Source organism: Podarcis erhardii, assembly GCF_964252035.2.
Source record: "Podarcis erhardii genome assembly, chromosome: 1".
NCBI classification, from domain to species: Eukaryota; Metazoa; Chordata; class Lepidosauria; order Squamata; family Lacertidae; genus Podarcis; species Podarcis erhardii.
Window position 1 is genome coordinate 116,260,466 of NC_138497.1, and position 16,031 is coordinate 116,276,496.

The 16,031-nt window shown below is 40.8% G+C and overlaps 1 protein-coding gene across 48 annotated transcripts in view; it reads left to right on the forward strand.

Annotated features, from left to right (window-relative positions):
- Window positions 1-16,031, forward strand: part of TTN (titin) — a 293,526-nt gene that overhangs the window by 205,332 nt on the left and 72,163 nt on the right. For all 48 annotated transcript variants that reach the window (XM_081862229.1, XM_081862238.1, XM_081862246.1 and 45 more), the window contains 25 exons: window positions 932-1,231; window positions 1,331-1,436; window positions 2,107-2,303; window positions 2,394-2,699; window positions 2,818-3,096; window positions 3,931-4,230; window positions 4,328-4,630; window positions 4,732-5,106; window positions 5,204-5,506; window positions 6,491-6,790; window positions 6,883-7,179; window positions 7,272-7,556; window positions 7,640-7,933; window positions 8,649-8,948; window positions 9,077-9,385; window positions 9,471-9,661; window positions 10,680-11,109; window positions 11,428-11,736; window positions 12,436-12,584; window positions 12,676-12,705; window positions 12,815-12,944; window positions 13,060-13,359; window positions 13,761-14,078; window positions 14,615-14,911; window positions 15,153-15,452. In XM_081862229.1, the coding sequence (XP_081718355.1) occupies window positions 932-1,231; window positions 1,331-1,436; window positions 2,107-2,303; window positions 2,394-2,699; window positions 2,818-3,096; window positions 3,931-4,230; window positions 4,328-4,630; window positions 4,732-5,106; window positions 5,204-5,506; window positions 6,491-6,790; window positions 6,883-7,179; window positions 7,272-7,556; window positions 7,640-7,933; window positions 8,649-8,948; window positions 9,077-9,385; window positions 9,471-9,661; window positions 10,680-11,109; window positions 11,428-11,736; window positions 12,436-12,584; window positions 12,676-12,705; window positions 12,815-12,944; window positions 13,060-13,359; window positions 13,761-14,078; window positions 14,615-14,911; window positions 15,153-15,452 (6,708 nt within the window). The remainder of the gene's footprint in view (window positions 1-931; window positions 1,232-1,330; window positions 1,437-2,106; window positions 2,304-2,393; window positions 2,700-2,817; window positions 3,097-3,930; window positions 4,231-4,327; window positions 4,631-4,731; window positions 5,107-5,203; window positions 5,507-6,490; window positions 6,791-6,882; window positions 7,180-7,271; window positions 7,557-7,639; window positions 7,934-8,648; window positions 8,949-9,076; window positions 9,386-9,470; window positions 9,662-10,679; window positions 11,110-11,427; window positions 11,737-12,435; window positions 12,585-12,675; window positions 12,706-12,814; window positions 12,945-13,059; window positions 13,360-13,760; window positions 14,079-14,614; window positions 14,912-15,152; window positions 15,453-16,031) is intronic.

The following is a 16,031-nucleotide window of genomic DNA, read 5'->3' on the forward strand; positions in this document are numbered from 1 at the left end:
AGGGAGGGCGTTCCACAGGGCAGGCGCCGCTACCAAGAAGGCCCTCTGCCTGGTTCCCTGTAATCTCACTTCTTGCAGTGAGGGAACCGCCAGAAGGCCCTCGGCACTGGACCTCAGTGTCCAGGCTGAATGATGGGGGTGGAGATGCTCCTTCAGGTACAGTGGTGCCTCGCAAGACGAAATTAATTCGTTCCGCAAGTTTTTTCTTCTTGCGAGTTTTTCGTCTTGCGAAGCACGGTTTCCCATAGGAATGCATTGAAAATCAATTAATGCATTCCTATGGAGACCGCTTGCCAGGCTGGCGGTGCGGAGAAGGGCTTTTCTCCCCACCGCAAGCCTTCAGGACAGGTACGGGAACAGAGGGGAAGGCGCGCAGCGCTTCTCCACTGTTCCCGGGGCTTGCGGTGGGAGGAGAGTTTTTCCTCCCCACGCCAACATTCAGAACAGCATTCTGAAAGTTGGCGGTGGGAAGGAAAACCCTCCTCCCACCGCAAGTCTTCAGGACAGCCATCCCAAGGCTGGCGGCGGGAGGAGGTCTCTCCGCCCCACCGCCAGCCTTCGGAGGAGGTCCGAGGACAGTGGGGAAGACGCGCTGCGCTTCCCCGCTGTCCCGGAGATTTCCCCATGGGCTTTCGTCTTGCGAAGGAAGCCCATAGGGAAATTCGTTTTGCGAAGCACCTCCAAAACGGAAAACCCTTTCGTCTAGCGGGTTTTTCATCTTGCGAGGCGTTCGTCTTACGGAGCACCACTGTATACTGTTTTTAGCTGCTTTTGTGATGTGATTGTAAATTGATATGTTACACATGTAAAAGATGATACATCAATTAATACATCATCACTAATTCATTAGAACTATGGTTTGTGTTAAGGGTGCAATGCAAACATTAAAACATATTCAAATTAATAATATTTTGCTTTAATATTGTGGCAGATCCTCCTTCACCACCTCGATGGCTTGAGGTCATTAATATCACTAAAAACACTGCAGACCTTAAATGGACAGTACCAGAACGCGACGGAGGTTCTCCTATTACAAATTACATCGTTGAAAAGAGAGACGTACGGCGGAAAGGCTGGCAGACGGTTGATACTACGGTTAAGGACACCAAATATACAGTGACACCACTAACAGAAGGCTCTCTGTATGTATTCCGTGTGGCTGCAGAAAATGCAGTGGGGCAGAGTGACTACTGTGAAATTGAGGACTCTGTTCTTGCAAAAGACACCTTCAGTAAGTTTTGAAGTGCACACATTCAGAATTCAGCTTCAACAAACTATGTCATCGTTTTTAAATTTCTGTTTTCCTAACTATCAATATTATTTAATTTAGCTACCCCTGGAGCACCATATGCACTTACACCAGTCGAAGTGACAAAGAGACATGTCGACCTAAAATGGGAACCCCCTAAGAATGATGGTGGCAGACCAATTTTACGGTAAAAGAGAATTGTTTTTATATTTATTTTTTGTAAACCACTTAGAGGTTCAGTTTACAATCAAGCAGCATATACATTTTTAGAAAGATAGAAAGATAGATACAGACAGACAGAATATATTGGGAAAGAGTATAAAATCTGGGGCAGGGAGAGATGATTAATAGAGAAAATTTATTTTTAAAGGTTCCAAAGTTTATTGTGTTCATTATACACATCTATTAGATGAGCAATGTTTCAAATCTAAATGAACGATTCATTCTTGATGAAATCTTTCTACTTGGGCTGATCTTTTATTCCCCTTCCTTCCCTCCCCCTCCCCCTTTTATGAAGATTACCCGCTCTGGATTCCACAGCTAATTCTCCCCTGGTCTCCTCGCTGGCCCAAATAGGACTAATTTAGCCAGCTAGCCCTGGTGATCATCTAATGTTTATTGGATGGATTTCCCCCCAAATTGATTTTTGAATTCTGAATTTATTGTTATTCACGTTTTATACTGTATTTTATGCTGTTTTTTGTTTCATCAATGAAGTGTTTTAAATTTGTTGTTAGCCACCCTGAGCCCGGTTTTCTGCACTGGGAAGGGCGGGGTATAAATAAAAAATTATTGTTGTTGTTGTTGTTTGAATTGTATGGATTCATGCACCTTATAAACATCTGTTCTTCACACAGATACGTTATTGAAAAGAAAGAGAAGCTTGGCACACGCTGGGTGAAAGCTGGCAGAACATCAGGCCCTGACTGCAATTTCAGAGTAACGGATGTCATAGAAGGTACAGAGGTGCAGTTCCAGGTCCGTGCTGAAAATGAAGCCGGCTGTGGTCACCCTAGCGAACCGACTGACATCCTGGCAATTGAAGATCCAACAAGTGAGTTACGAACACTGGAAATTATAATCAGTGAAATATGTTGTGCCAAATGGAACGGCAGAAAATAACTTTACTTATGTATTCCTGCAGGCCCTCCTTCACCTCCTCTGGACTTACACGTGACAGACGCAGGAAGAAAACACATTTCGATTGCGTGGAAACCCCCAGAGAAAAATGGCGGCAGTCCTATAATTGGATACAATATAGAACTCTGTGAAGCAGGAACTGAAAAATGGATGAGAATAAATTCTCGACCAGTCAAAGACTTGAAATACAAAGCAGAAGAAGGCGTTGTCCCTGACAAGGAATATATTCTCAGGGTCAGAGCTGTCAACGCTATAGGGGCTAGTGAGCCATCAGACATATCAGAAAATGTTGTCGCCAAAGATCCAGACTGTGAGTATAGTTGTTTTCGAAACAGTCATGAAATAAATTATAAATTGTGAAATTGCTTTGGCACACTAATTGAAATTATTTTTCTGTGTGTTTTCTTTAAAAAAAAACACAACAACAGGTAATCCAACTGTTGATATAAAGACTACAGACCTCATTGTGGTTGAAGGTGAAAAGTTAAGTATCCCTGTGCCCTTCAGAGCTGTTCCAACTCCAACTATTGCTTGGCATAAGAGTGGGAAGGAGTTGAAAGCCGGTGACCGAACAACAATGAAGAGCGATCACATCTCTGCCTTGCTGGAAGTAACAAATGCAGTCCATGCTGATGCTGGCGTTTACACTATTACCTTGGAGAATAAATTGGGTTCAACAACCGGTACAATCAATGTCAAAGTAATAGGTAATTTATTTTTCTTATACTGGCAATTATGTGAATTAGACTCATAATGGTGAATGGGTGAAAAGATGCTCAGCTCTTAGTGTCAGGGACTGTGCTGAGGAGGGCTGCACTGAGGAGAAAGGTTGGGAGCCTCCCCCTCTGCATCCCCATCCCGCTCCTCTGCATCCAGATCCTGAATCTTCCCAGGAGCAGGAGGAAAGTATAGATTTGGAGCAGTGGTTTGCAGAGGGGCACAGTTCAGAAGGCAGAAGCTGGGAAATACTGGGTGGGGAACAGCTAGGAGAAGAAACACTGGAAGAGAGAGAGTTAACAGATTCACAGTCGTTGGACAGCATTCCCCCACTGCCCTTCCCAAGGTTGAGAAGAGTTCAGAAAGCGGCAGAACAGAAAGCACACAAAGCACAGAGAGTACAAACTCAGATTACAAGACGTAGTAATGACGTAGATTAATAGGGACATAAGGGGGTAGGATCCTTAATTGGGAGCACCGCCATTCCTAGGAGATGGGTTCTTTGTTCTCTCGCTGTGATTATTAGTTTCTAACTGGTAAGACAACTCCTTTTCCTTTGTTTTGCTTATCTACTGCCATGAGGGAAGAAGCTGATTCCCTGAAGCCTGACACTTAGCTGCTTAATTGATACATGTAACGTGAGCCAAAGCTGATATCTCCATGTATCTAAATAGGGAGATAGGTCACCCTGAGGAATTGTTAATAATATATATAAATGTTTATCATCCATATGATTAGTGCGCACGAGTATATATATTCTTTTAATACAGTTTTCAAACCAATTTACTTAAATGCTACATGTGTACCTATTGTTCTTCAATTAGGTGTGCCTGGACCATGCAATAGTATCAAGGCAAGTGAAGTAACTAAAAATTCATGTAAAGTTACCTGGGAACCTCCAGAATTTGATGGCAACACTCCAATTTTACATTATGTGCTGGAGCGAAGAGAAGCTGGTAGGAGAACATACATACCAGTGATGTCTGGTGAGAACAAATTGGCATGGAATGTAAAGGATCTCATACAAAATGGTGAATACTACTTCCGTGTTAAAGCTGTTAATAAAATCGGAGGAGGTGAATACATTGAACTGAGAAATCCAGTGATTGCAGAAGATCCAAAGCGTAAGTTTTTTTTTTTATGATCATCAAGACTGAAAAAGGAAAATGGTTTCTCTGTGCCTTTTATTTATCCATTTTCTTCTAAATTTTCAATATGCAGAGCGTCCAGATCCACCTATTGACCTTGAGGTTCACAATCCAACATCGAAGTCAGTAACACTCACATGGAAACCACCACTGTATGATGGAGGAACCAAGATTATGGGCTACGTTTTGGAAAAGTTAGTTAAAGGAGGAGAGAAGTGGGAAAGATGCAATGACTTTTTGGTTCCTCTTTTGACTTCTCCTGTGAAAGGTCTTGAGGAAGGCAAAGAATATCAGTTCCGTGTCCGTGCAGAGAATGCTGCCGGTGTCAGCGGACCTTCTAATGTCACTCCTCTGGTGAAAGCAGTGGATCCCGTTGGTATGTTTTGCAAACTACCTATTCATTTTTAGCAAGTATTCAAATTCTGCTGTATGCTACAGTATCAAATATAAACTAAAACAATATTTTTATGGTTACAGAGGCTCCAAAGGTTTTCCTCGGTGCGAATCTGCAGGCTGGCCTTGAGGTGAAGCAAGGTTCTGAGATTGCACTTGAAGCCCACATTTCAGGGTCACCTTACCCAACTATTGATTGGTTATGGAATGATGAAGTTGTTAAGCCAACAGAAATTAAGAAGAGAGTTACCAAGGTTACTAGGAAGAAGAAAGGTGAAGTTGAAGAAGATGAGCCTTTCCACTTGTCCCTGCCCGAGCGTTTGAGCATTGACAACCACAGACAAGGAGATTCTGTACTGGTCGTTCGGGATTCAATCAGACCAGACCATGGCACATATACTATTCGAGTTGAAAATGATCACGGGGTTGCAAAAGCTTCATGTGAAGTCAATGTGTTAGGTATGCCCTTATACATAATGGTGTATGATACATTTTCTTCAAAATGTTTGAAGTGATATGTGCAAAGTCGTGCTCATTATTTTTGTTTTCAAAACAGATACACCTGGACCACCGGTCAACTTTGTTTTTGAGGAGGTTCGTAAAAATAGCATCACTTGCAAGTGGGAGCCTCCTCTTGATGATGGCGGAAGTGAAATATTGAACTACGTCCTTGAAAAGAAAGACAACACAAAATCCGACATTGGCTGGGTTACCGTTACTTCAACGCTTAGGCATTGCAAATATAATGTGCCTAAACTTATTGAAGGAAAGGAGTACATATTCCGTGTGAAAGCTGAGAACAGAGTAGGAGCTGGACCTCCATGTCTTTCAAAACCTGTTGTAGCTCAAGATCCATTCAGTAAGTCTTGTACTGTATCTAAATATGTGCTTCATTCATTTTTCCCAAAAGGCACTGTCATCATCATCATCATCACCTTACACTCATATTGTACTTTAACATTAAAACTCTAATTCTATAATAACCCAGCAGAAAAACCTTGCAGAAGGAAATGGCTAAATTACATTTGCTGATCGTTGCATCTGAGTGCAACATCCTAAAAAGAAAAAGAAACAGCTTGGACAATCCATGCTAGTTGATTGTAAAACTTGCCATATCAGCCTTTTCTATTCTGTTCTCTCCTTGTGTCTTAAAGTGTGTGAAGTGGGTGGTAATTACAAATAATAAATCCTTGAGATATATGGGTACACTGAGCTGGTAAGATCATCATTGACAAAAGCAAATGCTTTAATAATCCACCAGTAAAATAAATTGCAGATGAATTCGTACATACAAAGCAGAAAAAGAAGAACTGTGAAAAACACACATTTTCTTTAAGTCTTTCCATATACACAAAACCCACCCGCACTCTACAAGTTTCAAGCATGCACATCTACACGTTTAGGGTATAACACAGAGATAATATTTACATATCATGAAGGCAGTTTCGTTTTATTGGGATGTGGCTTTCCAGGGACCAAGCTAAACTTTACTACTCACAAGGGGTTCTGAATTCACTTAAAGGCATTCTGGGAGAACCAAGCTAACTGCCCCTGCCCCCATTTGTCATCCCAGTTTGCCCCCTTTGTGTAGTAAAGAAAAATACTTGTAACAGCTAATTTAGTAGCTCTCAGGCTGCAATCCTAGACACATTTACCTGGGAGTAAGTACAGCTGAAATCATGGGACTTCAATTCAAGTAACTGTGAATAAGATCAGGTTGCATATTGCAACTGAAGCCTCCAAGTAAAGATATGGTGGAGGAGAAAATTAGAGGCATTAAACAAATTAAATTTCTGTATGATTTGGTAAGCTCCACTAACATTTGCATATCCTCTTTTTCTAGGTCCTCCTGATGCACCTGATAAACCTCTAGTAGAGGATCCAACCAGCAGTAGTCTGTTGGTTAAGTGGAATGAGCCTAAAGACAATGGTAGCCCCATTTTGGGATACTGGATTGAAAAGCGCGAAATCAATGGAACCCACTGGGCCCGTGTGAACAGAGAGCGTGTGAATGCCCTGGAAACTAGAGTTGAAGGACTTTTAGAAGGTCTAACTTACGTTTTTAGAGTTTGTGCTGAAAACGCAGCTGGCCTTGGCAAATTCAGTCCCCCTTCAGATCCTAAAACTGCACAAGACCCAATATGTAAGTTGTTAGATAGATAATATTATCCCTTAGTTTGAAAAGGGAAGTTTTCAGTCTATTCATCTCTCTTTACATGTATTTTTTTCTTTTAGTGCCTCCTGGCCCACCTGTTCCAAGAATTGTTGATACAAGCTCAACATCTATTGACGTTGAATGGGATGCTCCGCTATACAATGGGGGTAGTGAAATCACTGGCTACCATGTTTACAAGAATTTTGTCGGCTCAAATGAATGGTCTCGCTGCACAGAAAGACCTACTAAGGTTCGGAGCTATATAGTTAAAGGAATTAGAGAAGGTGCAGATTACAAACTTCGTATTACCGCTCTTAATGTTGCTGGGGAAGGATCTCCTGGAGAAACAGAGCCTGTAACAGTTGCAGAGCCTCAAGGTACTGTGATTATGTAATTTAAAATGAAATCTAACGTGAAATAGTTTGTGGGACTGCAAATTAATTAATTCTCTCTCTCTCTCCTTATACAGAGCCTCCCACTGTTGAATTTGATATTTCTGTCAGGGCAGGAGTTCAGATATTGGCAGGTCAAGCACTTAAACTCCCTGCTGTTGTTACTGGACGACCTACCCCTACAATTGTGTGGACTTTAGAGGATGCAGATGTTGACAAAGAGCGAGTTGTGATTGAAAATGTTGGCACTTCATCTGAGCTGTTTATCAAAAATGCACTCAGAAAAGACCACGGAAGATACGTGATTACTGCCACCAACGAAAGTGGTTCTAAATTTGCTGCAACCAGAGCAGAAATATTTGGTAAGAAATGCTACATAGAGTGAAACGATGAATATATTAAGTATTTGGCGTTCTTCAATTACATCTCACGTCTTCTTTTCCAGATGTTCCTGGACCGGTTACTGACTTGCATCCTGTGGTGGTAAATAGAAAGATGTGTCTACTTAACTGGGATGATCCCAAAGATGACGGAGGAAGTGAGATCATAGGTTTCCTTGTAGAGAGGAAAGATGCCAAAATGCATACATGGAGACTAGCCGTAGATACAGACAGATCTAAGTGTGATATAACAGGTCTTGTTGAAGGACAAGAATATAAGTTCCGTGTATTCGCCAAGAACAAGTTTGGCTGTGGACCACCTGTTGAACTGGGACCTCTCCTTGCTGTTGACCCCAAAGGTAAAACTTCTTGTATTGATAAAAACCATCAGAACACTTTGGAACAGAGGACCCTCCTCCCGTAATTTCAACTTTTAACACCATTCAAAATATATATTTATATCCTTTATCATCACAACACTCCGTGTGTGTGTGTGCGCGCGCGCGCGCATTCTTGCAGTTGAACCCAGAACATGTCAGTTTCTTGAAAGAGAACTTTTCTAGAGTCGGGATAACTGAAAACCTAGTGCTTCCCATGTCCATTTCTGTGTGGAAATACTTTTTTTTTTTTTAAAAAAAAGAAGAAAATAATCCTACAAGGGCAAAACGTTGCATGCGAAGACGCTCTGATGTAAAACTTTTCTGTAGCTGCTCTAGATTTACAAAATCCAATTTCTCCACACACCTCTTTCCCACTTCCAGCAATTCACTGGAGTCGCACCAATGCATTTTGGAGTTAGTATAGCATTGTCCCATTTAATTTAGTATTTAATGACAGTTTTAAACTGAGGATGGAGAGGTGGGTTTCAGTAAACATCTGCAGAGCTTCCCTCCTCTTTAAATAGCATGTTGCATGTCCCTAGCCTTGGAGGCAGGGGAATATAAACCGAAATAAATAAAACGATGTATTTGTACCTTGTTTGCTGGTGAAACTGCTGCACAGTAAACATGACGTGGAAAAACAAGGGTTTATTTTTCAAATTTAACTTATCATTTTTCATTCTTGCCACAACAGGTCCTCCAACTGCTCCTGAGAGGTTCATGTACACAGAGAGAACAAAAAATTCTGTTACACTTGACTGGAAGCCTCCCCGTAATGATGGTGGAAGCCCCATCATCGGCTACATTGTTGACAAAAGAAGACATGACTCAAATGAATTCGAAAGAGTCAATAAGAGACTCTGTCCAACTACATCCCTTCTTGTGGACAATCTTGCTGAGCTGCATATGTATGAGTTCCGAGTCAAGGCTGTCAACGAGATTGGAGAAAGTGAACCATCACTGCCCCTTAATGTAGTCGTACAGGATGATGAAGGTGAGGCTCTTTAATATAAATGTGTACACTTCACCTATAAATGTGAACATTTGGTGTCTGCTAGACGCCTCACTATATTTTTGAGAATTACATGGTTAATCACTTTTGCATTCATTTTCTTTTTTCAGAACCTCCCACAGTGACATTGCGTCTCTCTGTTAGAGGAGATACTATCAAAGTTATGGCAGGGCAACCAGTCAACATTCCAGCAGACGTGACAGGTCTTCCAATGCCAAAGATTGAATGGTCTAAAGATGACGTTGTTATTGATAAAACATCAGATGCCCTTAAGATCACCAAAAAGGAAACAAGTAGAACAGAGGCGAAAACTGAACTCAGCATGCCTGCAGCAGTTAGGAATGATAAAGGCACTTACACAGTTTCAGCTTCTAATCGTCTTGGCACCGCATACCGCAATGTTCACGTTGAAGTATTTGGTATGTATCTAGCTTCTTGCTTAAACGGCCAAAGTTTTCTTACTTTGTTTCTACCATAACACAATCCTAAATTGGTTTTATTTAGATCGTCCTTCTCCACCGAGAAATCTCACCGTATCGGATATTAAAGCTGAATCTTGCTGTTTGACTTGGGATGCCCCACTCGATAATGGTGGCAGTGAGATTACGCACTACATTATTGAGAAGCGTGATGCGAGCAAAAAGAAGTCTGACTGGGAGGAAGTATCCAGCACTGTTGTGGATAGACGATTTGGGGTAATGCTTCAATCTTGATTTCATAGGCGAAAGGAATAGTCTTTAAATGAAATATGACCATTTATAAAATTGTTGAGGTGAATGTTAACACTGTTCACCTTCTAGATTTCCTATTTTTACGTCTGCCTTCCATTTAATGACAAAATAGGTATTCCTATACACTGTATTGAATGGTACTTCACTCCCTTCAGAGTTGGGTTAGTAGCAGTTGGTGCAGATATGCCAATGATGTATAGAGTTGTTAAGCATCACAGCAACATGCAAGTGGTTCAAGAACTGTTTTAAGATGGCATCTAACTGCATGGAAAACATCCAAAATACACTAAAACCAGTTCTGAAAATTGGTTTTACACATATCATAGGATCAAACAGTTGGATGGGTCCTTTTTGAGTTTGAGGGGTCTGCCTAGTCAAATCCCTTGCTCAGTGCAGGAAAATGATGGCATCTAACTGCATGGAAAACATCCAAAATACACTAAAACCAGTTCTGAAAATTGGTTTTACACATATCATAGGATCAAACAGTTGGATGGGTCCTTTTTGAGTTTGAGGGGTCTGCCTAGTCAAATCCCTTGCTCAGTGCAGGAAAATGAGAACCTGGGCACTCCCAACAGATGGCTGTTTAGATTCTGCTTAAGATCTCCACTGAAGAAGAACCCAATGTTCATTGACTCCATTGTCAAACTTTTAAGAGGTTTCTCCTAATGTTCAACTGAAACGTGCCCTCCTTTAGCTTATGAGATCTAGATGTTTATGCCCTCTGTATGACATCTCCTCAGGTATTTGTAATATGTTGACATGCCCCCCTTCAGACATCTCCCCACCAAGTTAAACAAACCCAATTACTTCATCCTTTCTTTTTAAGTCTTGTTTTCCATACCACTGACTACCTTTGTTGCCCTCCTTTGTGAGGTGACCTTTGGCTATTCTTTGTTTAAAGTCCTGGAAACAAAACAGGGAATTGATATGAAACTGATTTTAAAAAATAATAATGTATCATGTTTCTCTTACTTTTCAGGTCTATAAACTAGCAACAAATGGACAATATCAATTTAGAGTGAGGGCCGTTAACAGGTTTGGGACAAGTGACGAATGCCTTTCCGAAAAGGTAGTTATCAAGGATCCTTATGGTCTTCCTGGACCCCCTGGAAAACCAAAGGTTACAGAACACACCAGGTCATCAATGCTGGTAACATGGACGCCTCCACTAGACAATGGTGGAGCTCCAATTACTGGCTATTGGCTGGAAAAGAAAGAAGAAGGAGGTGTCTACTGGTCGCGTGTCAACAGAGCTCCAGTGACAAAACCAGCAGTGAAAGGACTGGAATACAATGTACTGCGTTTGATTGAAGGTGTGAAATACCAGTTCCGAGCTATGGCTGTGAATATTGCTGGAATTGGCCCCCCCAGTGAGCCATCAGATCTTTATGAAGCTGCAGATCCAATCTGTAAGTATAAAGACAAGGAAGCAATATGTAACACAAAATGCCACCTTTGTAATTTTTGTTCAATTTGTCCTGAACCTGATTTGATAGAGGTTCTGTGATTTCAGTGCAAGAGCTCTGCATTTGAGGTCAAATATTTAATGAGTTAGGCTTCATTTTATAAGTGCCTATTATCATGATAAATAGCAAATGTTCCTAATTTTGTGCAATGAAATACTGTATAGTTGATAGACTTTCCATTCACTTCATTGAAGAGGTGTTGTGCAATGGAACAAGGGAGGCATAGTCCTCATGGCAGTACATTTTGCATTTGCTCAATAGATCCTCCTGGAGCACCATCATGCCCAGATGTCAAAGACAGAACCAACTCAACTATATCTCTTGCATGGAAACCTCCACAAAAAGATGGTGGCAGTCCTATTAAAGGATACATAGTCGAAATGCAAGAAGAAGGTAGTTTAGATTGGAAGAGTGTGAACGAACCGGACAAGCTGTTCCCTACCTGCGATTGTGTTGTACCCAATCTGAAAGAGCTCAGAAAGTACAGATTCAGAGTAAAGGCTGTAAATGCTGCAGGGGAATCCGAGCCAAGCCTTTGCACTGCAGAAATACCATGCAAGGAAGTTCAAGGTAAGGATTGCTGGAAATAATTCTTTCCACTCAAACATGAGACATAGAAAAATCAAAGGATTTGAAAACTGAAATGCAGGAATGGCTGCCCAGCACATTAGAGTTTTCAAGAGTAAAGCAAACTTACTGGGGGGTGTTATGGGTACAAGGGAAATCCCAACATCAATCTGATAGCAATAGAAGCTGGAGCTAGATTATTCTGCATACATTTGAGAAATAACTCTTCTCAAAGTGTCCCTGCCGTATGAGTTAAGGCAGATAGTGATCAGAGAGAGATCCTTCTCAGTGGTGGCACCATTTCAGAGAATTCTGTCCTCGGGAAGCCCACCTGACACCAACATTGTTATGGATTTGGGGCCAGCAAGGGTTTTGTTTTTGTCTTTTTACTAGGCTGTTTCATGCATTGTTCTAATATATTTTGGTGTTATATGTTATCATGTTTTTGTAAAGCTTTGCTAAAGGGCAGTATATATTTCAAATAAGTATATATCTTGATATCTTGGTTTATCATCAAGAGAATAATACACAACTGAGGCTGCAAGCCTACCCATTTACCTGGAAGAAAGACCCATCAATGTCTGCCGGACTTACTACTGAGTATACTGTACATGCATAAGTTTACCCTATTAGAGAACTTATGTGACAGGTAGATGAATTCTGACTATATTATTTATATGATATATTATTTGTATTTTGCAGAGGAGCCAGAAATATTTATTGATGTTGGAGCACAAGACCTTCTCTCTTGCCGTACCGGTACAGCAATCAGAATTCCAGCAGTTATTAAGGGCCGTCCTATTCCCAAAGTAACTTGGGAATTTGAAGGAGATGCAAAGAAAGCTGTAAAGGTCAGTGGCAAAACAAAGTAAACTGTTAAAAACTTCAAGCTAAAGTATTGTGTGTTTGTGTATGTATTTACTATTTCTTCTTTATTTAAAGGATGGACATAACATACCTGAAGATGCTACGGTAAAAAAATAGCTTATATTTGAATTCGCTTATTTTGCTTCTAATATTTGCATTTTTCAAGTCCTTTTTTAATTATTATTGCTAAGTAAGTTTATTTTGGTTTGTGCAGGTGGAATCAACTGATACCACATCAGTAATTAATATCCCTGCATGTAACAGAGGTCATTCTGGAAAATACAGTATTACAGCAAAGAATAAAGCAGGACAGAAAACTGTAAATGTCAGGGTGAATGTCCTAGGTAAGACTAATCAATCTTAATATTGCACCACTTCACTAATTTTTGTGATACAAAAGTTCATATACTGTAAAACCCCATATAATGATTTTTCCAATCTGTTTTCATGATGAAATAGATGTTCCAGGGCCACCAAAAGACCTGAAAGTAAGTGACATAACAAGATGCAGCTGTAAACTTTCATGGAAAATGCCGGACAATGATGGTGGAGACAGAATCAGAAACTATATTATTGAGAAAAGAACTGTTGAAGGGAAAGCCTGGACAAAAGTTAATCCCAACTGTGCTGGCACATCATTGGTTATTCCTGATCTCATAGCTGGGCAACAATACTTCTTCAGAGTACGTGCAGAAAACCGCTTTGGTGTTGGACCCCCAGCAGATACAATTCAAAGGACCACAGCGAGGGATCCAATCCGTAAGTTAAATCAAAATGGGACATTGATTCATGCATTTTATTGGCAAAATTTAGACAAGAAAATCATAAAAGAGTAAGAAAACCTTCCATAAAACATTGGCAATCCGGACATATTATGCACATAAAACATATGAAAGACTCAGTAGCCACCGTTAAGAAAATTAAATAGTTTTAAATTTGACTTTTAAAATCTCAACTAAATATCCTGAAACAATCTCAGTGGTTTGGGGAGTATCATTCCTCAGCAGATATTGGACTGCAGGTTCTTTGAAAATAAATACTTAAATACTTTAAGGGTGTGGCAAAGTGGGACATTTGTTTTTACTACTGATACTTTATTGTAGGGCAGTACTTACATTTTACTTTGCTCCTTTTTTAAAAAAAACAACAACAACACACAGATCCTCCAGACCCACCGATCAAGCTCAAGATTGGTCTTATAACAAAGAACACGGTAAGCTTGACATGGAAACCTCCAAAGAATGACGGCGGTGCTCCCGTAACACATTATAATGTGGAGTGCCTTCGCTGGGACCGTACCGGTGAAGGGAAGGAAGCCTGGCGACAATGCAATAGACGGGATGTGGAAGAAACAAAGTTTACTGTTGAAGACCTTAAAGAAGGTGACGAATATGAATTCAGAGTGAAAGCAGTGAATGAAGCAGGTCCAAGCAGACCGTCAGCTACTGTTGGGCCAGTCGTTGTCAAAGATCAGACATGTAAGTGCTGCAAAGCATTATTCAAATATCCACTCACCTGGGGCTCCAGGGGAGCAGTGTTTTTGTTACACAGTGCGGCCGCGGGACGGTCCCAGGGGATCTGCCATCTTCCCACACAGCCAGGCAAAGGGATGGTCACATGGCAATGCCCTCCTCACATTGGGCTGGATCCTACATTGAACAGGTACCCCGCTAAAGGGGTCCAGGAGGGGTGACTCTCTCTGAGAGCCCACATGATAGGCCAATATGCCTCTTGCAATGATGCCCTGTCATGGCACCTGGTCGATGTTGGGGGCAACTCCCCAGCACAGGGTCCTTCCCCCATTGGGTCTCTTATCAGCCAGCACGTGGGTTGACTGATGATGCCCATTGCCTTAGCCAAACCTACTTGTATCTGTATTGAAGGAAGTTGTGGCCTAATTCAACCCAATATCAATCTCTTGTGTTCATTTCCACAATCATGTGCCTGCAATGCAAAGCATTTTGACTTCTGTATTTATAGTGGCTCAATAATTTTTGCTTGCTTTTGTTTGTAGGCCCTCCGTCAATTGAACTCAAAGAATTTATGGAGGCAGAAGAAGGGACAGATATCAAGATTGTAGCCAAAATAAAGGGCGTCCCCTTCCCGACATTGACTTGGGTCAAAGCTCATCCAAAGAAACCTGATGACAAATTGCCAGTGCTATATGACCAACATGTCAACAAGATTGTGGATGAAAATTCCTGTACTTTGCTGATACAGCAATCTCGCAGAAAAGACACGGGCTTGTACACTATAACTGCTGTCAATAACTTTGGAACAGATTCAAAGGAGATGAGGCTGAATGTGCTAGGTAAATATCAATGTATTTTGGCATTGGCAACCTAATTTACTATTTGTTATATAATGTTCAAAACATGTCTCTCCTGTTATCAGTCTCTGCAGCCACAGCAGGTGCTATAATTCTCCAATGGTTTGGCTTCATCCCTGAAGGCAAACTCTTCCATTTCCTCCTGAGACAGACAGATGCCAACCACAGCAATATAACACTCAACTTTGACAACAATTAATGCTTTATAAAATGTATTTTTCAGGTCGCCCTGGACCACCAGAAGGACCCATTAAATTTGAATCTATTTCCGCCGATCAGATGACAATTTCTTGGCTTCCTCCTAAAGATGATGGTGGATCTAAGATAACTAACTATGTTATTGAAAAAAGGGAAGCAAACAGGAGGACCTGGGTCCATGTTACCAACGAACCTAAAGAATGCATCTTCACAGTACCCAGACTACTAGAAGGGCATGAATACATCTTCCGCATCATGGCACAGAATAAATATGGCGTTGGGGAACCTCTTGATAGTGAACCTGAAACTGCCAGAAATCTATTCAGTAAGTATACAGTTATCTCAAATAACACCTGCGCTTATATTTATTGGCAAAGCAGAACATAAGTAATCTAATTAGATAGCTTGAGAGCCCTAAGTTAAAATTGTTATTTTTTTTTAATCTTCTGGATGGCTAAAATGTCTATAATAGTTTTTAAAAGCTTTCCAAAATAGATCTTTTATGGATATTTTTTCTGTTTCATCTTAAAACCTTACCTGTTTTAAATGTTAAATATTGAATCTGTACTTATATCATTTTAGATTTTATTTAGCACAGTATAGACCATTTCTTTGCCTTTCTTCACCATAATATAATAAAACATTCAATTATCAGTGCAATCTTGTGCTCTGCTATACACAATGAAGCACAGTGCTGTGGCAAAGGAACCCTTCATCAGCTCCACTATTCCAAGAAATACAAAATGCTGGCATTTGGTGCAGAGCTACTGTAAAAAGGGCTTTTCAGGTTGAAGATGCTCAGCCATGGCTCTAGCACAGGATTCTAGGACTTGACAGTTAGGTATAACAAAGAAAAAGGAGGACTTTGTATAGCCCTGCCCTACTTACTTCACAAAGGTTGTTT